The sequence below is a fragment of the Ixodes scapularis genome, unplaced genomic scaffold (genome assembly GCF_016920785.2).
Source record: "Ixodes scapularis isolate PalLabHiFi unplaced genomic scaffold, ASM1692078v2 PGA_scaffold4__175_contigs__length_147842914, whole genome shotgun sequence".
Lineage (NCBI taxonomy): Eukaryota > Metazoa > Arthropoda > Arachnida > Ixodida > Ixodidae > Ixodes > Ixodes scapularis.
Genome location: NW_024609879.1, coordinates 144112470 through 144135951, shown reverse-complemented (window position 1 = coordinate 144135951; position 23482 = coordinate 144112470). Strand labels below are relative to the sequence as shown.

The window sequence follows — 23482 nt, the reverse complement described above, 5'->3', positions numbered from 1 at the left end:
CGGAGACGTGAGAACGCAGAGCTATGATTAGTTCCGATTGGAACAATAGTGGGTAGACATCAAAGCCAGCTGCCTTGAGGTGTACCCACTATCTTCCAATCAGAGCCGATCAGAGCTGGGCGTTCTGACGTCACCAGAACCTTTGCAAAAGAAGCAGACAAACTTGCGCTCCGCATTGTTTAGTAACGCCGAGTAAGTTACCACGAAACCGAAACCAACACTGTCGTCTATAATCTTTGCCTGGACGCCATGTTGGAGCCATTCAGCATCTTAATGCGGCAGCAATAGTGCCGTAGAGATCTGGCGTTTGCCTCGCTCGCGTTTGAAGCTCAAACAGATTGGTGGCGAGCAGCCGATGGAACACAGGTCAGAATAAGCGTGACTTGAGTTTAACATCCTCGCACGGCACTTGAATGCGCGCGTGGAGTGCCGTCGCTCGGCACTTGAACGTCTCGCAAAACTGTCGTAAAACCGTAAAACCAAAGACAAAAACAAAACGTTATTTGCTTATTATTTGCGGTGACCGACAACAAAAATTAGTGCCGCTTTAAACGTGAACTCATTGAGGGATATTGTGCAAAACTTTTCAGCACTGTAGCCAGCCCTCAAGTTTTTCGGCTGGCTACACAGATGAAGATGGGTACTGCCGCACAAGAGATTTCGTCTGCTCTATTTGTCCTAGTCGATCGCAAAGAGGTTCCTCACCTAGCACGAAGTGCAGTCCACATACACTTAGTTGGCGTGAAGCTTTCCTGTCGAAATTGAGCCGGCGTATTCGTCGGAGCCATTCATGACGCCGGCGAACGAATTCCTCGAGCGTCGACGAACACTTCTGGCCATAGCAAGATTTCGTCGCCTACTTTTACGCCTGGAACAGCTAAATACGGCGCAACTGACCATTTTAAACCTACAATAATCGGACAAACCACAGAGCGAACACGGCCCCAAAGAGCACGCAACATATAGCATAACAGTGACGAATGCCTCCAACATGGATTCCAGCGGGTTCCGGTGAGTTTGCAGAATCTTACCCGCATATTTCGTGTTGTCACTTATAGAATGAAAATGGCAGGGCAGCGTTCCAGTTGTTTTCCCGCCTCGAGTGGTCATCTATTACGTGTTGAATAGCAGTATAGCAGAAGAAAGTTGCTAAACTTTCAACTTCGTCGTTTCTGTGGCAGTTCAGCGTCCTACCAAACGTGGCATAAACATATGTAGAACTCGCAACTGGGCTAGTTGGTGAATGTTAGGAAGCATGGTGTAAGGCGTAAAAACAGCGGACACAAGGAATGTCTGTCTGTGTGTCTTCTTTCTTGTGCCCGTTGTTTTTTGAGCCTTACAACATGCTTCCTAGCATAAACATATGCTCGGGGATTGTCTGCCAGAACGAAGCAACCGGAAGGCTCTCTGGATGCAAGAGACGGCTCGTGTTTGTTAACACAAAACAAGCGTATATGTCTTAAATATTACGAACACCTGACTCACCAAGATTTAAAAAGGCACTGACACGTCAAAATCTTTTTTGATCATTATTACACGAAACAATTGAAAAGAAATACCTGGACATTGCCCTCAATATTCGAAACTTGGGAATTCAGTATTTGTGAAGTAAAAAAAAATGCAATTTCCAAACGCCGAATTTGAAGTTCCCGCGCGATGCCTGTGCGTTCACTTCAAATATTGAGCTGTCCTACGAATCGAGTTTCTCTCGAACCACCGCCGCTCGAAGTGTCGCTTGCGCCCCGCAGACAACCTCCGCGCGTCACGTACCATGCCGCCATTTCTTTTTTAAATGGTGAGCCATGTTTTCCGAGGGAGGAGAGAAAGCCAGGAGGCGACATCACTCCAGACTCCGATTTTCGGGATTTAAAAAAGAAGGGCCTTCGGAATTGCATAAAATAAAAAAAAAAATATTTTACGAATGTCGTTATTAAATGTAATAAAAATGTCGCTTGCAAAGCTTCTAGATTTCATGATATTTGACGTCACAAATCAAAAGAAGCGAGAAGGTGAGCGGGAGAGAAAAAACCAAAAAATAAAAAAGCGCGCAGGCGCGTAAAAAAATTTTTTTTGTTGTTGTTGTTGTTGTTTTGCGTTGTGGTATTTCTTTTTTTTTTTTTTCTTTTTTGCGTGTCCATGTCGTGCGTGTCACCCTGCATCGTTTTAGACAATAAAAACAAAATAAGCCCTTTGGGCTGTCAGTGCCCCTTTAAGGGGAAAAGAAAACCTATATAGTCTCTAAATATATCAAGTCCGCCCACGTTCGCGACCGTTAAGTTGCGAATGTCATGAAGCCAGTGTCAAAACTAATATACCTAAAAGGTTAAAACAGCGCAAAAGACAACGGACAGGGTAAAGACGGACGGACACCCAGGCTTCAACCTTAGTAATCTACCTGAGGGGGGCTTCGTAGGTACTGGTGGAGTGTGGCTTTGACACATCTCTGGAAATAATAAGAAAATACATTTGAAATTATTTTGTTTTGCGTCAGCACAAAAACAAAACACACAGTAAGAGCTCCCTCCTTTCGTTCTCAATTCACTGTCATCCGCAAAACAATATAACACCAAGGTAAAAAAAAATCAGCCGTTTTTAATATATTTGCATTATATATTATATTTATTGTGGATAGGCAATAAACACTTGCTGGTAGAAATGAAACATATTATTGTTAATCATCTATCTGAAAAAAAAAACAAATACAATTTCCCAAAAGAGCACAACTAATCAACAAATATATCTCTCGGTTCCAACTCAAGAGTGTATACGCAATGAAGGGGTCGACGTTCGAGTTTTCGATATTAGTGGAACGTTGGAATGTTTTCAGTGTTGCCAGTAGAGCCCTCGGCCTCTCAGATCAAAATTAAAAATTCAATAAGGTCGCGAAAAAAAATTTAATATAGTACTGTTTGTGTGTGTTTTCTATAAAAGAACTTGTTGTTGGGCTAGTTGGTGTTGACTGTATTGAACCATGGTTAAAAGCGCTAAAAAAAGACGTACACAAGATAGAAGACAAACACAGGCGCACGGGCTTACTAGTTCGGTGTCGTTTCATACGTCGAACTAATTTTAAGGCAAATCGGTGACTATCGAAATTTTGACGGAGTTTAGCGCACTTTAACAAATCACGTGGTTGCGGCATGTTATAGTCTCACTGAATGTTCCCAGGCCACCGGAACTCCTAAGCTTCGTTTCAGAACCGAGTCGCGGCGCAACAGTTTGCAAAGCTCGTACAGTATAGCGTTCGTTACCGTACGAGCTCTTAAACCTGCTTTCCTGGCCCTTGGCGACACTGTTTTTTTTTTATATAAGTATTAATGTGCTTTTTTTTTTTTTTTTTGCTTTTTTTTCCAAAATTAAATAGCGCAAAGGTTAGACAAAAGACAAGGGACAGAACATGTAGACAGGACAAGCGCTTGTCCTGTATACATGTTCTATCCTTTGTCCTTTGTCTAACCTTTGCGCTATTTAATTTTTATATCAATCATATCCAACTAGCCCACCTCAATATCTTAGTATGATTAAAGTTCTTTCTTTCGTTCCGAGTGGTGTGACCTGCTCCTCGCTGTCCCGTCTTTCTTTCTCGCTTCGAAACAGATCGAAGTCGAGTGTTAGGCTTAGCGTCTCAAACCTACAGAGTTTGAAACGCGCAGCGCCAACGCCACCGGAGCAAGCAAAGGAACCGGCAGTCTCCTTATAGGCGAACCAGACTAGCGGCTTCTTGATACTATAACAGATCTAGAGAAAAGTCAATGCACTTCCCTTCCAACTCATCGATGCCCAGAGCTCCCACCTGCGCGTACGTGCCGTACCCGTGGTTACGCAAAACCGTTTTATAAACGTCACAAAATTAAAATTAGCGCTAAAGACGAGGACAAGTGTGTTGTGTTTTTAATACGAGCGACTGGGTAAGACAGGACGGAAAAACCAACTGTTCCATCTCGTGCTCCGTTCGTATTCCCCCTTCTTCGTCCTCGTCCACTAGCAGCCAGGATCAGCTTGTAGACACAACAAAGTGGAAGACACGGACAGGCGCTGACTCACAACTGATAATTAGTGAAGAATAATAGGAAGATAAAGGCAGAAGTGCAAGGACATAGACGGAATAAAAAGACTAACCAAAACGAGAGAAAGCAACAATTATTTTTTGGACTTCAAAATTAAGAAATAAGAAAAAAAGCGCGGTAAAAAATTAAAAATTTACACTAAAAAATTATAATGAAAACCTACTCCAAGTTAATGAAAGAAAGAAAAACGAGGCTCACACACAAAATATTGTAAGTAGTGCAGTTCTTTCGCCGATAAGGCTACCGACGGTGCACTGATGCGTGTATCCCCTTCAGCTGCTATGACTTGAGCCTCATAAATTTCTCTTGTTCTTTGATCACTGAACTTCCTTAGGATTTTTGTTCGATGGAATAGGGGAGGACACTTGCAATCTCGTACGTGTAGAGCAAGATGAAGACTTGAGAGACAGTCCATGCTGTCTCAATCTCATGTTCACACACCGGCCCCAGTCTGACCCACGTACACCTTCCCACACGAGAATAAAATCTCGTATACTAGGCCCCTAAGGCAGTTCACAAACTTGTTTGCATGCTTGACATCGCATTTGTCCTGTTTGTCACGTTGATAATTGATTTTCGGACACAGCCTTTTTAACTTATCAGGTGCAGAAAGCACCACACGTACGAGATTGCAAGTGTACTCCCCTACACCATCGGAAAACAAAAATCTTGAGGAAGTTCAGTGATCAAAGAACAAGAGAAATTTATGAGGCCCAAATCATAGCAGCTGAAGAGGATCCATGCCACAGTGCACCGTCGGTAGCCTGATCGGCGAAGGAATTGCGCTACTTACAATATTTTGTGTGAGAATTTCGTTTACCTGGATTAATTTTCAGAGTCCTCTTCTTCCTCCTTCTTTTTCTTTCTTTAATTTACTTGGAGTAGGTTTTCATTATAATTTTTACTGGAAATTTTTAATTTTTCACCGCGCTTTTTTCTTATTTCTTAATTTTCAAGCCAAGAATAATTGTTGCTTTCTTTTATTTTGGTTAGTCTTCCTTTTGATTTCGTATATGTCCTGGCACTTCTGATTTAGCTTCCTTTCATTCTTCACTAAATATCAGTTGTGAGTCAGAGCCTGTCCGTGTCTGTGTCTTCCACTTGTCCTCATCTTTAGCGCTACTTTTAATTCTGTAATGTACAACCAACGAGCCCGTCACATGATCCTAGCACAATTTATAAACGTCTTATGTTGTTTTGGGCTCATCTAGAAATTGGCTGACTGATAACTTTCGCCGCAGGCTAAACCAGCCAATCAGAACTGGATTTTACGGGATCGACTTCCGCAAAGCGGACTGAATGAATTCTGTAGTCTGGGAACATTATCTTGTTCTTCCATGGCAGAAGGTATCAGTGGTAAAAAGCCTGGCTCCTTGAGATGCCGGGGCGTGGTACTAGTCGGGCTCCTCATTGACGAAAATACTCAAAAACAAACCTACAAGTAGTCGTCCCAGAGTGCTTCGCTGGGCAGTAAACACGCTGAAGTTCCCGAGAGTCTTCGGTTGTAAAAATCACGAAGAGCTTTTTGCCACAAGCATCGTATTTTCCGGAGAAATCGATAGTTCTCTCGCGGCGCATAATCCGCCGATAAAACATTCTAATACATAACCTATATTAAAAAAATGCTCGTTTTTGACGCATTAAGAAGTCTTTCAGTTTGTGAAGAACGGTTTCGCCTAGAGCACTATCGTCACCTCGCGCAGTAAAAAAGTTAAAAGTCAACTGGGCGATGAAGAGCTTTTTCGCATCATAAAAGAAGCTTAAAAAAACCCTCATAGGTTCTTTACAAAGGACCCTTTAGGGGGTACGTAAAATAACTTTTTATGGTGCAAAATGTGAACAAGCCAAAGAACCTCTAAGAGTTCTTTTACCACCTGATTTTTTGTTAGAGTGTACTTTGCGAATGCGGGTTTTATTATTCTAGCTCCCAAAAGAAGCTTGTATTATATAAAATTCATCATTAACACAATGTCATTGACGAAATTTCTTATGTGTCGTTATGACGAAGGATCTTGAAGAAAAAGAAAGTATTATACTCTGTTTCACCTTATGGTGTACCGCAGGAAAGGCTACAAGCGCGAGCTCCTTGCTCTAGGGAATATCTCGGCGGCACAAGCTCTCGTGCGTTAAGAACAGCTCCCAACGCTATGAGCTCACGCTTCTAGCCTTCTCTGCGGTACAGCATAAGGTGAAACGGAGTATAGTAATATATTTTGCACAGCATAAACTTTCAATTTTTAAACGAGTATAGTCGACGGAGCAAACAAATATGATAAACCTGATTTAAGGAAGAAACGTCCACCGAAATACACCACTCACCTGCGTTTGGAATCCTCGGGAGAAAAATTAACAGCAGCAGCAGCAGCGGCGGTCGAGAGCTCCATAGCGACGAAAGATATATGCCTGGTCCCGAAAGAATATACGTTCACACATTAGTCAAACGCCACCTAGAAGATAAAACCTGCATAGTTCTCTCCCTTCCAGGCGTCATCGCTACTGGATCCAAGCATCGCCACATAGCCTGCGTCAGCAACGTCGACAGGGCGTTAAGCATGCAACGCCTCACAGCAAGCGCGACGCTAACAAGAGGTGACACCAAGAAGGAGGCGTCTACCACTTTGCGGCAGCTCTCATCGAGAGTGCAATCGCCGCTTCCGGAGGGTCGGAGATCCACAAACGATGACGTCATGAGAATGCCTCGTCTACTATTGACGAGGTACCCGTTTGTTATCCCCACATTTCGGTGTTTACCCAACACAAGGCCTTTGGGCATGCCCACAGGCATTGTGGGCATGTCCATGTCATCATGTTTACGTCACGTCACCTTTTTCAATAAAGGGCGGGCACAGTAACTGTGTAACGTAAAAAAAAAAGACTATCAATAAACGAAGTGAAGTTTATTGTGGCCGTATTCCAATATTTACTTCATCTTACTCCAGGGTTGGGTCCATTTGTGTAATGGCGAATTCCACAGGTCGTTTTGGAACGCGCCGGGATCGACTTTTCTGGAGTGAGCCTTTTTCACTGGGCGATCGGGATCGAGACGGACGTGTTCCACTGATCGTTTTGGATTAGCTCCCGCTCCAAATCTTGATCTGGATCCGAGAAAAGTCGCTTCCACGATTTCGGCGGATTCAACCGGAAGCCAGCCGGGCCAGCCCTCGGCGCACACACGTGACTTCCTTTCTCGCGGGGCATCTCGCCTGATCTCGCCCATGAGTGACCCATCTCACCTCAGAAGAATTCGTAATGGCCCCTTGCTTACCCCTTGGCTTGACAGCGGGTTCGTTTTCTCGAAAGGAGAAGAGAAGGTTTTGCCGTGCTACGGGCATTCCGACAATCTTTGCTAGAAGCTCCTGAGCCATTCCTGCCGCCTGTGCGTCGAACAGGTGTTAGCGCCGCGATTGCGAAAACGTCTTCGAAACGACCGCGGCGGCTGCGGAAAGGGGTTTCCCGAGCAGTTCAATGACGGGAAGCATCCGCCGATCCCGGAGCAGTGGTCATGTTCCACCGGGGATCCGTAGTCGACGCGACCCCGTTCGGATCGTGTGCTCCATTCCGGATCTGGTCAACTGATCCCGGCGTGCTCCAACACGCCCTGTGGAATTTGCCATAAGATTTTGAACACAGCCTCTTAGTGCCCGATCTCTCCCGAAAGCAGTCGTCAAAGAATGGGAGCTTGACCCAAATTTGGCTTTTGTGCTGAGCTGGCCATGCTGCATTGTTCATGCAGCCTGGAGTGGTAACAAAAGAGATCGTCCTCTGCCTCGGGCGACAGGAGCACACGATCTCCAGCCGAACGCTGACGGGACGTTCGGTTATATCGGTCGAGCGTTGAGTCAATAGGGAGTTTTCGTAGATCGTTTTCGCCGTCCCGCAACGGCTCTCCGCAACCCGTTACGATTCCCGGAACTCTACAGTCAAGGCCATGGGTGCGCATGCACAGTAGCTGCTTCTTCGTTGCGGAGGGCTTAGCGGAGGGGGGAGACGCTGTCTACGAAAACTCCCTAGTGTTATCTGTTGTCCCCATCACTGTAGTTTTAAAGTTTTCCGCTTGAACTGCCACACTCTGATCTCCTGCCCAATATTCGTTTCCACTTCAAGAACCTTAGTAAAAAAGAAAAAGGCCGGCTCTTCGCAGAACATTACTAGTTTTCCTTTTTATGTACGGAATTAAGATGTATGTAGGTGCAGTGCAGATTAGATTGCTGATATCCTATCAAGCCGTACAGGTTTTCAACGTCAAAAGCATCGCGTCTCCCTCAGACAACAAAATCGTATAGGAACTACTTCGCGCGGCGTATGAACAGTGCGCAGTACTTCCTTTTTTCTTCAGGTGAAAACAAGTATTCGCCTCGAGATTCGATCGGCACGGCTCATGGGGTGAAAATCAGAACTACGCTTTGTTTTACAATTACTCGGAGCAAAACGAACGCTGCGCACCCGAGGCCGAAGCCATGGGAGGCGGCAATCCAGCGCTTGCGCACTCGAATCAACTGCTATGAGCGCGTGCTCTGGACCCTTGCCCCTGCTCTGTGCCGTTAGTGCGGATGCTTTGTCTCCTCCCACTTCGTGGTCAGAGGTAATCACCACGTGTTTCGTAGAGAAGAATGGGTAAACGAGAGCACGCTTCCCCTAAATCCAGTCTGGGTCTCGAGGCGAATAGATGATATTGGTAGTGTCCGCTTCATAGAGTTGTCTTAATGTATTCGCTATGCGGAGAGAAAGTCGTGTTTCTGCGCAGGAGTTACCGTGACGTCAGAATGACACCAACCTCTGATTGGCTTTGATTGAAAGGCTAGTGGGTAGACCTTAGTGCTAAATGCCTTAAAGTCTACCTACTAATTTTTTTTTTTCAATCAGCCAATGAGCTTTTTACGTTCCGGCATCCTCGCAACACCTAGCAAGATGCAGTCGATCTTGCGCTCCCCATAGAGGTCCAACTGGCGCTAGTGCGCGGTTTCAAATCAGCGCAGAGTGCGGCCAGCTTGAAGTTGACTTCCGGTAATGCGCTCTAATGGGAAAGAGTGAGTGCAGTATCTCCCTTCGCGTGATTATAGGTGTTTTTGAGCAGCCCCGCTTCTAGAACCTGTCTGCAGCCACCGTGCATGAAGAATCCTTTGTTTCGGTCGCCAGTCTGAAAACAGTGGGTACGCCTTGCCCGACTATCAGACGATCTTCCCACACCAGAAGCAAGATGGCGGCGCCCAGAGGCCCGGTACCTGCAAACGTCTTATAGCTGCAAACTCGATAACATTTTTTTTTTTTTTTTTTACAAAGGCGTTCTAAGACAAGGACGTAAAGTAAGAGACCCAACACAAGCGCTACTTTTAATTGAATTTTTATTGAAACAATACGAACTATTTATACATCGAATCGGGCTTCTCAAGCAGAAATGCAAACTTTTGACATGTTAAATGAACTGTTGGGGCACTTATGCAATTGTCACCTCCTTGCATTCTGATGTTGAATGAGTTCGAGATCTTGTTTCTCAACTACCCACAGTTTTCTTTTCTTTTTTTTTCACTAGAGGAGCGCAAGGAAATTCATCGCAAAGAATAGCCCAATTGCCCGAGGGGCAATTGGGCTATTCTTACTAACTACTAACAGCGCGTTCTCTCCTGCACTGGCACTTACTAACAGCGCGTTCTCTCCTGCACTGTCACTGACGCGCCAGCCCGTTTGGCCTACGTACGCATCACCGCATGTCATGGAAATTTCATGCACACCGAGGAGGCGCAATCTATGAACTGTTCTGAGTGTTTCTTTTTGCACCGTCATCTGTTTTTTGTTCATTTTCTGGCAGAGACCAGACAGCATTTGTAGGACCAAAAACTAGGGATGCTGCGAACATTTTTCGAACCGAAGGTTCGATGATCGATTCGAGCGGTTCGAAAGGTTTGAAAGATTTTCGAATTTTCGACCTTTCCCTATCGACAAATTCGACGGAAGTCGAATTTTCGAACTTCTTAAACTAAGAAGTTCGACGCTTTTCGAAGTTTCGAACTTATTACGCTGCAAAATTCGATGCTTGTCGAACTTTCGAATTTGATAGACTAAAAAATCGAAGATTTTTTAACTTCCGAATTTCTTGCACTAAAAAGTTCGAAGCTTTTCGAACTTTCGACCTTCCTACGCTAACAAATTCGTTAATTTTCGAACTTTCGAACTTATTAATCTAAGGAATTCGAAAATTGTCGAACATCGATTCCTGCAAAGTCAAAAGTTCGACGAACTTCGAACTTTCAAGGTAAAAGTTCGAAGTTAGTCGAACTTTGAAAGACCGGCGGGCAGTTTCATTTAGATTCAAGCAGTGACGTACATTCGTGTTTTTTTTTTTTTGTTTTTTTTTTTTCGAATTTTTACATGCGGTGCCGCATTCCTTACGGAAGACAATGCCGTTTATTTCAATCAACTGGGATGTTTGGTTTTAAAGAAATAGGTTCCCAAAGAAGCTAGAAAGACGACGCGTTTTTTACAATTGTCGTTTGTGCCATATTTGAAGCGCGCTATAGACTAAGCTATTTCTGGTGGAGATGTTAAACTTTTTAAGAATGATCTATAGATAGCCTCGGTAAGTGTCGTCTGAAGATATGATTATTGTTGTTCAAGGCGAGTTTCGAAGAAATATCCAAACAATTTTGCCCTAAACTTGGTAATTTTTTTTCGTCTAAATTGTTTGAGGTATCACATTCAAATTAACACCACAGACAGTACATATCATTGCCATCTGCAGTATACAAAGTAATGTATTTATTGTTTTTTTTTCACGTTGAGGAATAAATGACCTCAAGGGGGAAGATTTCTAAAATTTTTCAAGTTCAGCACGGCATATAAAAAATTAAAAAAGCATTATTACTTTGTTTTTTCTCATTTCACGTTTCTGGGACGGGTTTCCTTTAGCCCGTACATATTTTGGTAGGAGAAACTTGTTTCGTAGTTCTAGGCCTCTGAATATGCAGGAATACAACACTTCCGGCGAGTTCAGCTTTTTATTTTTGCATTTATTGTTCTGTTTATTTATTTATTATTTTTTTACGAATGGCACAGTTATTTAGGTCGAAAAGACATAGCTTTGAACTTCCGAACCACCGAGCATGTGACGAGTAGTGCCTCCTGACAACGAGTTTCTAACAATGACCATCTACGCGATCTTTTATGCAGTGAATAGCGACGGTAGCTGTACATATGCATAAATAATTTCGGGTATTCTTTAACAGTCCGAAATACCGGAGGGGGGGAAATAGAGTCTCCCCCCCCCCCCCCTTTCCCCCGTTTTTCCTCTTCCGACGCCACTGGTCTGGTAGAACACTCCTCGACCTCAACTTTTGAGGTCGAGGAGTGCTCTTGGCTCGGCGTTTCTTCCGTCCCGAAAAATAAACCTCCAAAGCAATTACAAACTAAAAAATCGTCAAGGTGCAGGCGAGCTGGTATATGTTTATCATGATGCAAAATCCTGAGACTTTGAATCAAATTCGAAAGAAATAGTATAAGAAGGAAGAAAAAAGGGGACAGGACAACGTTTCGAACTTAGCTGAGTTGAGTTTGAGACGTTGTCCTGAGCTGAGTTTGAGACGTTGTCTTGTCCCCTTTTTTTCTGTCTTCTTACGCTTTTTCTTTCAAATTTCATTCCCAGTCTCAGGATTTCGCATCATGTACAAACTAAACTTACTATATGCCAGCGTCACTCGGGCGGCGTTCGATCGGATTACTACCAGTGTGCAAGGGGGTAGGGAGGCAGTTTGCCAGATCGCTTCAAGGTTTTTCTGGGCCTCAACCACCTGCCTGCCTCTGGCCGTTTCGAACTGGATGAGTGTCGTTAAACAGTGCGTTCGTGTGATCACTACTTCGTCATGCATGTTAATGACCCCTCCCCCCCCCCCCCCCCCCCCCCCCCCGGGCCTGGCCAGAATGAAAAGACTATCTAAACAATGCGGCGAAGTCATTGCTCATGCCTTGCGATTTAAGTGAGGTAAGGCAAAGCGAAAGCCCCTGCCCCATTCGTTGCTGACTAGCGCGCCCGATATTGCAGGTACTACGACATACTAGTTCCAAACCGAGCGGCGCTCGCTCACCGGGGCACCGCCATGTTTCCCCGCCGTCCTTACTCTGCTGGTCACGTGATCTCAAAATCCCTCTCCTACGTACTGCGGCTAGCTATAGCCGCGGTTAGCGCTTCGAGCAAACGGGCCCAGGTCCCCAAATTCAATAAGAAGAGACCGACATGGTCTGAAACAACAGTACGACATGCTGTGATTCTCAGGAACCTTTCCACCAAGGCGTACGAGTACATGAGGGGTGAAGGCCTGCTCCAATTGCCAGGACGCAGTACACTGCAGCGCTACATTGGAGGGATGAGCGGTGAGGTGGGGTTTACGCCCTTAGTCCGAGAGAGATTCAAGGTTGAAGCACAGAACCTGGCTGTACAACAGTCTAGAGTATGCTCTCTGGTTGCTGACGAAATGCGCATAAAACAAAGGCTACAATACCAGAAGCAGAGGGATGCTTTCGTCGGTGAGGTGAATCTCGGGCAAGGCTTTGACGGTGTCACAGTCAACAAATGCAGCGAGCACGTGCTTGCCATTCCCTACTATGCTTTGTGCTCAGCTGTCTCACAGTACGGTTACGTATACCCGTGGGGTATTTCTTCACTAAGAACTGTGAAAAGTTGTTGCTGTCCAGCATGATAAAATTCTTTATCAGAGAGGTAGAGGCCGTCGGGTTTATTGTTTCCCGCATTGTGACTGACAATCCCAGGGTAAACGTCCTCGCAATGCAGACCCTTAGTGGTGGACATCTCACGCACTGCATCGAGCACCCCAACGACGGCTTCGGAAAGCTATTTTCAGCGTTTCTTAGTGCCATCTGAATGTTCGTTCGCAGTTTCTTGCAAGAGACCTCGGATGTGCTGGGGAAGTGAGCTCCGTTCACCTAAAGAACTTGTACAAGCTCCAAAGCAACAGTGTTTTAAAGCCAGTTCGTTTTCTGTCGAGGAAGCATGTCTTCCCTAGCAACCTGGAGAAGATGAACGTGCAAAGGGCAGTACAGGTCCTCTCACCGCCGGTGACAGCAGCATTGCAGTTTATGCGACAGCGAGCAGGCCACACATGTCGCGTATCTTATGGAAGTGTTGGATCCACGGTGGAATGTATGAAGAATGTTCACAAGTGGTTCCTCTTAATGGATGTGAGGAACTGCACACAACATATCCTTTCCTACAGCAAACCATTCAATTCTGTAGACGATAACCGCCTTACCTTGCTCGAAACAACATCCGTAAAGTACCTGCAAAATATGGAGTCACGAAGTTGCGGAAAAAACTCCCTCACGCGTGAAACCTTCCGAGGCTTGCTGATGACTACTGCCTCCAATGCGGACTGCATCCGCCACCTCCTGACGGAACAGAACTTCAGGTTCGTCTTGTCTCGTAAATTCTCTTCTGACCCCATAGAATCGTTCTTCGGATGGCTTCGAAGGCCTGCTCGCAGCAACGACCAGATGGACATGAGGGCTGCCATTTCTAGCCTGGAGAGGGTATTGAAGTCAGGGATAATCTCTGCCACCAAGGACAGCAACGTGGCGCACTCGTCGAGCTGTCAAGCACTCCCTCTAACTGCAAACAAGAGCGCAGGACAGGACGAAGCAATTGCTTTCCCAAAGAAGCAGCGGCTGTCCTCGAAGCTGACTTGATGCGAACACACTACTTCTTCCCCACCCCTGAGATATCGGCCATCTCTATGGTAGGTGGACATTTGGCACGGGTGGTGAAGGAACATGTCAACTGCAGTGACTGCTTCCTACTGGTCATTAAGCAGGCTTCTACGGCTCGCAGTGATTCCCTCATCAGGCACCAGGACAGGGGAGGACTGTACTATCGATCAGAGAAGCTAGTGAGGGCGCTGTTTGCGCTGAAAGAGCTTCGTAGAGGTTTTACGGAAAAAAACGAATATGCTGAAAAAGCCTTTGCATGCAGCTGTTGAGACTGCGGTAGATACACTTATGCACCATGGGGCTCTGAAATGCGCAAAGGCAGATAAAGATGTCAACCATTACAAAGATTTCCTGCAAATTCTGTGTACTAAGTATTTGAGGCCAATCTTCACAAACTACTCTGCATCCGTGACTGACAACCATGACCTCAAGAAGATCTTCTTCAACAACCCACTATCTAGGAAATCATTAAAGCTCTAGAACTGCATTCATGAAAACCAGCGCAAACCAGAAGAAACCAGTCAAGAACATCAAGAAACTGTGGGCTCAGAAAATTAAGAAAACAAAAAAATATATATTTATATATAAAATATACGTCAAGGTCACCGGTCAGAGCGTTTCCGACGGGTGCACAGGTTTTCGTTCAGCGAAGGCTCGTTCGCGGCTAAGAAAAACCACTTGACTTCCGCATGTGGTCCGCTGGCCGTATGTTTTCCGGCCCTGCTCCAGAAGCAATAAAAACGCTAAGTGGTTGCTGTTTCAACGTCGTGAAAGTCCGCCAGCCTGTCTGTCTCCTCTTTAATTTGGATTGTCAATTACTGTTGTCGCTATGGCAAGCACCAGAGGTCTGGTAACATTTCGTCATAGAAACAAAACCAAGACTAAACGAAAGGTTAAGACTTCTTATACATATGAAAACCAATTCACAAATGGCGCCACAGTGGACTGTAGCAGCGGGCAGCGGAGAAGTGTCGTCTGCATTTTTGTATGGAATTTTGGCGCCTCTAGTAGCAAATATGTGAAGCAGGCGCAACAACGACGAAGCATGGGGAAGCCAACCATTGGGCAGGCATTAGCAGTATAAAGTAGGCTATGGTAAAACATACAACCAAAATTCATTTGTCTTTCAATCTTCAAAATGCGCAATTGATTAATAGGTCCAAATATCTGGAATAACTTCACTTTAAGGATGTTAACAATAGTTAACCAATTACATGGGAGCCATGCAACATAGATAAGTCAACTGGTGTCTTCGCGTGTGCATATGACTTTTTGCTTGCGCGACCGAAACGGGCCCCTATATCAATATCAGGGATATTTTTACAGATATATGTCGTGAACGGGCTATATATGGCAGTGCCTTTACCTTTCATACAGAGATATATTGCCCTATTTGGACGCGTATATGGCGAGATATGGCCGTACTGACGCGCTTATATGGCCATATGTGGCAGTATTTGCCCGCTTATATGGCAATATCTGGCCGTATTTGCTCACATATATTCTGCCATATGGCCATATTTGACTCCATATATTATCATATATGGCCATATATGAAATATATTGTCACGAATGACGATGTGACACGCAAGGAATAACTGAAGAAACTGAAACGTTTAATGGGGCGAACTTCTGCCCAAAAATAAAAAGGAAACAGAAGATAACAGCAGAGCGTCGCGGGCGTCGAAGTTGGCGTAAAAGCAGAGTCGAACGCTGGGGCGAGACTGACTGCGGATCGCTCACTACTCAGAGCCCCTTATGTACGCGCGTTGGCTTCTGGAACCATCGGCCTAGAACGTTCGGCGACTGGAACATTTGGAACTCGATCAGTCGAGAATGTTCTCGAACTCACGAGAACGCAATGTTGAAAGAATAAATAAAAGGACATTCCACCGACTGGAATCGAACGTAGATTTTCCGCGGGACAGTCAAGTGCGGTAACCGCTAGACCACGCACGCGGTCGCTCGCCGACGCGCGTGGCAATATCAGGGCCATATATGACATGTAGCAAAATAATTTGATGGCCTAGGTGGTTAAACATTGTACAAACAATTTTACAAACACAATTGTACAAACAATTCTTGTGCCTTAATTTAATTTTAATTTTCCACTATCTTGTCACTTAATACTTTAAAATAATTTTGTCGATTTTTGTAAATAATTTCTCTCGTCATTCTCACAGCTACTCTTTTTCTTTTTCTTTTCTTATTTTTGTGATTTTAATCTTATTTGTATCTTTGTCTTCCTCTTTCCTCTCATAAAACGTCAGTTGTAAGTAGCGCTCTGTCCTGTCTTCTCTTTCTTTCCTGTGTTCGTCCCCAGTCGCGCTAATTGTTTGTACTATATACCATATATGACATCTCCGTACGGGGATGTACTTTAAGAAAAGTAGTAAGTACATCGAGTGCAATGTACTCGATGTAAAGTACTCTAAATAGAATATAGCTTCAAAGTAAATTACAAGTACTCTTTAAGACAATCTTTCATGGTGTCATTTCAATACCCTATACAGTTTCTTCCTTTTTTTATTTGGCATTCATTGCCCCAGGAGAATCAGGGGTGGATCAGTTATTTTCGGAAACGCGCCAAAGATTGGATAAGTCACGTGGCTTCAGAGTTCTCAAAGCATCATTTTGTGATACAAATCAAACGAGAACAAATTTTATATGCATTGTTCTGTATTTCGAGGAATTGGTGGTCGAGTGCGCTAGCGCACCGAAGCTCGGAGGGCGTAGAGCGAGAGCTCATTCTGCGGAAGCCAGTGATCCCGTGTTCAGTCCCCACCCCTGCCCGTTTTGATCTGGATGAGCATCGTACGGGCGAGCGGTCGTGTACCAGTACTGCTTGGCGCACGTTAAAGACCCCGGGTTTGCGGTTGCACTGCACTGGCCAAATTTCTCATCTATACAGCTGAGAGACAAATTCGCCCATTGAGGCAGGCAAACTTCCAGCTGTATAAACGTACAAACAGCACAATTATTACTTATTTCGCATTGAAATCAAAGATTCAATAATAAAGGAAGATTTAGATGAGGCTCAACACGAGCAGAATTCGGAGCAGTTTGGAGCGTTGAATAATTTTTTTTTTTTTATCTTACACATGGTTCGTCGTTCGCCAGTTACGTAACATAAAAACGCGAAATGAAAAGCAAATAAAGCTTCTTTAAACTACCTAAAAGATCAAGCTGTATTTTATCTATATATATATATATATATATATTAGTATGACCGGGTATGGAAAAAAGTAAATGATCGAAAGTATGCAAATGAATGAACCGTTCTTGATCGAATGAATCGAAGTTTTACGAACCCGCCGGAAATCAAAATAAACGGCGGAGCCAGGATTTGAACTCCTTGACTTCCACTATATATATAGAGAGAGAGAGTTTTTTTTTTATAAAACCGGATTTTTGAGTTTTCGCACGAGTAAGCGACGTTAAAACGAGATTTTTCTTTCTCTTACCTGGATTTTTTCGCACCAGCATAGCCGCGTTGGGTAGGGGGGATATCTTCGGATTTAACGCGGTGCTTCTACGCTTTCCCGCTATTTAATCGTGACTATGCACGTTTCAACATATTTCCTGGGCAGTACATAATTTGTGCCCTTTGCCTTAGTACGGCGCGTTATCGAAGCAGTGACGCACTTCCGCCTTCAGTATGAATCGTAAGGGCTTAAGGTGAATGCTCCCTTGAAGTTAGTATACAGTTTAAATGTCAACAAGAACAATAAATACAATGCTTCTGTTAAGAATGAAAGAAGTGCGTGGGCCTCGTCATCTTTATGCCTAGACGCTTCAAGCTACCGCAGTTACTCGGAAGTTAGCCCCCGAGCTGGAAGGGGCGATCCAGCAACTATTGCACTTTCACTAACTACCGCTTGGAACAGTGGTGCACAACATGGTAACCGGACAAAAGCAAACGGGATAAAATCTTTACCGGACAGAAGATCACCGGACAAAAGTTCACCCGTTTTTTCACAGACGCGGACAAAATCTCCTAATTTTTTTGTTTTGCTATCCGGGCGAAACACTGGCTGGGATAGAGTGCGGACGCGATGGGCATTGCACCATTTCTAGGAGAACTGATCCCATGCCATTTGAAAGTGTTGACAGATAAGCCACAACAGGCAGAAAAGCAACGACTTGGGACTAAAATTTAGGTCACCATAATTGAGAGGAGCTGATAAGATCAAGCTTGCTTGACTCAAGGTATGCCCGAACACATTTGTGCCACGCCCAAGGAACTTCACGAACTGAAGTTTTTGAACCCGAAGAGTGACCGAAGCAGCCAAGTCACCCTTTGGTGATCTCGCTTCTTCATCGTGCTTATGTCACGCTAAACGCGCACATAAAGGTTAGGCATAATGTGTATTCTTTCTAATGTTCTAATGTATGGGTTTTCTGGGGTTCAAGGTAATACTTGATGTGGATGGTCAAGATAAATAAATTATTTCCGTGATTGCGCGTTGTAAATATATTTGAAATCAAGGATTATTTCAGGATGAGGGGAAGGGGAAACTGAAGAGAAACTGTAATAATAAAACATTGAGTTACGAATTTTTAAAAATATTTTGAAGGAATGGGAGTTGGGCCTTTTGAACAAAGTACAAGAGAGACGACCAATTCAGAAAACTGTGTGGCATTTTGGATAGGCTGCCGTTTCTTCCACCACAGCTTGTGCCCGAACGGCTACCCTACATCAGAAAAAAGTCTACCGGTGACATCGGAGACCTGCTGGACTACTTTGACTGCACGCATGTCAACGGCCCCTTCCGTTGTGCTTTTGTTCCTTCTGCGACGGCACCCAGAGCGAATTCTTCCCTTTGCCTGACTGTGAGCCGACGGCGACCGGAGTTTCCCCTGGAACGGTGGAATATCTACGACGCCACTCTTCAAGATAAAGACCGGACGAACAACACCTTTAAAGGATGGAATACCAGGTTCCAGAAGCTTGTCGGCCATGCCCACCTCAGCCTATGGAGGCTGATTGAATGCCTACAGTAAAATCAGGCGCTCGTTGCCGCGGCATTGACACGGGCCCGAAAGGGTGAGCCCCGAATGGAATCGGGTGCGAAAAACCACTCTGCGGCTGCAGAATCGTCTGAAAAAATACTTGCAAGGAGTTTCAGGTACACAGAGATCTACCAAGACTGCTGGAGCTAGTAAAGAACTGCATTCGCTTCTAACCAATCGATAAATAAACTTGTTTCTACTCTAAGCAACAAACCATGCGCCTGTCAGATGTAATTTAACGTTGCATTTTAGTGTCGCACGCATGCACCTAAGTTGCCCGCACTCGTGTTAAGAGCAACATGAAATTTTCTCCTGGTAAACTTTTGTCTGGGTCTGTGAAAAGATGGGTGAGCTTTTGTCCGGTGAGTTTCTGTCCGGTGAGCTTTCGTCCGGGATTCGCACAACATACGGCCCGCATGTGTCCCGCGACTCTTCTCCTAATAATTGTTTATTGCTGTTTGTGTGCAGGGCGATGACGATAATCATTTAATATAAACATTTAGTACGTGGTTAAATATTACTTTTGACACGTGAATGTTGAGTTTATTAGAACAATCATCCTCTAATAAAAAATAAAATAAAAATCACTTCGTTACAAAACATAGCATTAATAATTAGCAAAAATATTTCCAGAACTTCTTTTTTATAATTTGAGAATATCGTAATATAAAAAAGCTGTTTTTTTTTGTTTGCTGGTTATTGGGTGTCAGTCGCAGAATACTGGAAATGATAGTAAACGTCCAAATCAGAACGAATCTGGCCTTATTTAACAAAATGGTCTCAGGAACTCAAAAAGAAATTTAGAAAAAAACAAAGCAAAATGTATCCACACATCATCGATTCTTCTGCTTTACTGCAGTCGTATGGAAAATCGTGTACCTCGTTGTATTCTTGAATTGTGCTGGTTTGCACTCGTTGTTTCGCAGAAATTTTCGTGAGGTGCCTTCGAAATATGTTTTTCAACAGATGTAATACATATATCTTATACACTACAGAATTGGACATATCATTGGGGAGGGATTTTGTTTTATTTATATGATCATAATTTTTTATATCGAAGAACAAACTGTACACTTTGATTTAACTTGGGCACTATCCGTCGTGGCAATACACCAAACAGTTCATTCAAGTAAGGAACAAGCAGTTTACGCGTCATCATCTTGAACTTTTGGCAGAAGAATAGCGGTATGTGATATAATGGAGTAGTAGCATCACAAATTGTTACAAGCGTAACGTTTCGGTATTATGACCACATTTGTATATTAAATGCATGGGCTTCTATGGGAGCGTTGTCATAACCCTCTAAAAGATGGCGCAAGCATACGATGCCACAAATTTCTGGGGATAAGCCCAGACCATATTCACCCCCTAAATGTTTTCCTCGGGTCACACTCTCTGTTCATAATGCACGTAAAACGAAAACAAAAAAAAAACATCATGACTAGGCATTACCAGCTCGCCTGCACACTTACTGTATTTTCATTCATTTTGTGTTGGGGTGAGCTCAGAGCTAAGGCCAGCTGGTTACATCGGGGATCCCAACGGGTGAGGACTGCGCTTGCAGCTGTTATTCTTCGCACCATAAGAATGTTTAAAAAAAATGCATGTTTCTGCACCTTGTAATTTTTCTTCCGTATTTCGTTTTGGAAATACAACGTTCATTGCGTGTCTCCTTGAATGAACTCCGTTGCCCTCCGTTACACGTCATCGGGGCCCTTTCCTCGATGACGGGTGGAGAGTGACGTACTCGGGAGTCATGACGTACGGACACCTGTGGAATGTTTTGCGTTCCCGATCGATCGCCCCCGAAAAATGGCCCCGGAAAAAGGGCACCGGAGAAGATCGCCCCGGAAGAGTGTGTCCCAAGTGGAAGGTACACTGTGTTCGAGGCGGGGTTTAGGCCGCACGTCCGGAGGCTTCCTGTCTCGTGACGACGTCCATTCCCCGAAGTGAAGAACCCAGGGGTTCAGTGGAGGTGGGAGACTTGGTAACGTAACGAACGGTTTAATTACATGGTAGCGATACAGTCGTCAAATCCGAGAGAACAACGGAGCAGCCTCGCGCTCCGCCTTATATAGGGTCCGTTTCTCCCTCACTCCCCGCCAGGGCAGCCAGTGCGATGCAGCAACCCGCCGTCAAGTGCGATGCAGGAAAGTTCGCCGTCCAGTGCGACGTAGCCAAAGTTCTCCGCAGTTAGGCCATGCCTCTCTCCCTTTCCCGAGCGCACCAACCACCACGCACACACACACGTCCCGCTAACGTCACGGGCGCGTTGAGACTTGTTGCCGCAGGCCCCGTCACGCAGGCGACGGTCCCAGACTCGTCGGGACTCGTTTCGCGCAGGCCCCGACAAGCGGGCGACGGTCCCGGACTCGTCTTGACTCGTTTCCGCAGCGTTGAAACTCGGAAGAAGGTCGCCGAAGGTTCCATTCTTAACAGCCCCTCCGGGGCCAGGGAAACCTCGAATGGCCGGTGATACTATCGCTGGCCTGAAGAGGTGGGCTTGGAGTAGGCCTTGAGAAGACGCTGCAAGCACTAAGCAAACTCCCAAACCTCTCACAACGGAGGCATCAGCGGAAACGTCCCCCAAAACACCACGCCACACCGCAGTCAAACGCTCGGAATCCGCCAGAGACCCGTTAAGAATGGAACCTTCGGCGACCTTCTTCCGAGTTTCAACGCTGCGGAAACGAGTCAAGACGAGTCCGGGACCGTCGCCCGCTTGTCGGGGCCTGCGCGAAACGAGTCCCGACGAGTCTGGGACCGTCGCCTGCGTGACGGGGCCTGCGGCAACAAGTCTCAACGCGCCCGTGACGTTAGCGGGACGTGTGTGTGTGCGTGGTGGTTGGTGCGCTCGGGAAAGGGAGAGAGGCATGGCCTAACTGCGGAGAACTTTGGCTACGTCGCACTGGACGGCGAACTTTCCTGCATCGCACTTGACGGCGGGTTGCTGCATCGCACTGGCTGCCCTGGCGGGGAGTGAGGGAGAAACGGACCCTATATAAGGCGGAGCGCGAGGCTGCTCCGTTGTTCTCTCGGATTTGACGACTGTATCGCTACCATGTAATTAAACCGTTCGTTACGTTACCAAGTCTCCCACCTCCACTGAACCCCTGGGTTCTTCACTTCGGGGAATGGACGTCGTCACGAGACAGGAAGCCTCCGGACGTGCGGCCTAAACCCCGCACTGTAAAAAAATGTTTGTGATATAACAAGAAATATCGAGAAACTTTCGTTCAAAATAAGAAAACGGTTTTGATGGATTAAAATGCGGGCAAGCTTATCGGTTAAAAAACTGGGCTTATGTTATTCAGCAAGAACACAAGCTTTTTGGTAAATACAGTCTAATATAAAGACACAGTTTTGTTACCCTAAAATACGTCGTTTTTTTCTAAAATAAACACTCTTCAAAACGTTCCATTATCTGTAAGAAAATGGAGCTTCTGTTATTTCCGCATCCCTAACATTTTCGGTGAAGAAACAAAGTCAACAAAAAGTCAGATCACTGTAAAAATCCGAAACTTTCCTCCCTCCTGCAAAACTGATGATCATTGTGAGTAAACGAAGTCACTGCTTAAAGAATTTTGTTATGGGGAATGTTTGTTCGCAAGACTCGGTACAGTGCTATCGGGTTCGAATGAAATGCGAGCAGCGGAGCGCGTGGCCATCGACACATGCTGCGCCACCTGGAGGCCTCTGCAAACTGGTAAAACTGCGGGGTGGAGAGTAGGGCACTGCGAGGATGTGCGTCCTACTCCGATGTGTTTCACGCAAGCTTCGACGCTGCGTTGTTTGGTGGCTGTGGTGCGCTTGAAGCAGACATGTACGTAACGTGTTCGTAACTAGTAAGGAGTACGTGTACGTGTAACGTAACTAGTAAGGAGTTACTTTTACCTAGCTAGTTACTCCGTTCGGTAACGAGTAACTTATTTAGTTACATTTATTTTTAGAAAAAGAACGAGTAAGGTTGTTAGTTACTTTTAAAGCAAAGTGACGAGTTACTCTAGCTCGTTACTTTTGAGAAGTAACGTGTACAACAGCGTTTAAGCAGCCTCTTTTTCATTCTAACCTGAGTATGCGTGTATTGCGACAAAGAACAGACGGGCAACTCGAAAAACAGCTAAACAGGTATGACAGTATAGCAACGTTTATTGCTGCACACGTCAGTCGAACTCCATGGACAGCTGGGAATGTTCTTTTCCCAGCGAGCACAATATGGTTCGATGGTTGAACCTTCAAGAATCGTGTGAAGACCGAATGTAAATTCGGAGGTTGCCAACACGAGAAGGCACATAACCCATTGTCAACTTCGAACTTTAGAAGCAGAACAAAACAGAAAAGGGAATCCCCGATTCACCAGCTCTTCGGAAGCACAACGCTGCCGTTCCTTCGAGCGCGTCGGTAGAACGACTCTTCATCGTTGCCATAGATGTATTTCAAGGAAGCGGGGAAATATAACTCATGAAAACTTGGAGAGGCAGCTACTTTTTAAAGAGTAACTGCAAAGAAAACAATTTTTTTTTTAAACAGCCTAATTGGGACAAGCATGTCACAAAACAAATGTTCCGCGAAAAAAATATTTTTTTTATCAATATTTACGCCACAGGATGTAATTTAGTAGAGTCAGAACCTCCCCACATTTGAAACTCCCGCTCTTTCGATCCCCGCGGAAGAGGAGTACGCCCCGCCCC

At 45.1% G+C, this 23482-nt stretch overlaps 1 protein-coding gene across 1 annotated transcript in view; it reads right to left on the bottom strand.

The window, feature by feature from the left end:
- The window catches only part of LOC115313602, a 39224-nt gene extending 21546 nt beyond the window's left edge, over nt 1-17678 (bottom strand). The window contains exons 1-4 of the mRNA XM_040209403.1: nt 17651-17678; nt 17243-17323; nt 6387-6470; nt 2396-2443 (exon numbers count right to left, since the gene is read on the bottom strand). Of these exons, the coding sequence (XP_040065337.1) occupies nt 2396-2443; nt 6387-6470; nt 17243-17323; nt 17651-17678 (241 nt within the window). The remainder of the gene's footprint in view (nt 1-2395; nt 2444-6386; nt 6471-17242; nt 17324-17650) is intronic.
- Nucleotides 17679-23482: the final 5804 nt, after the last annotated feature.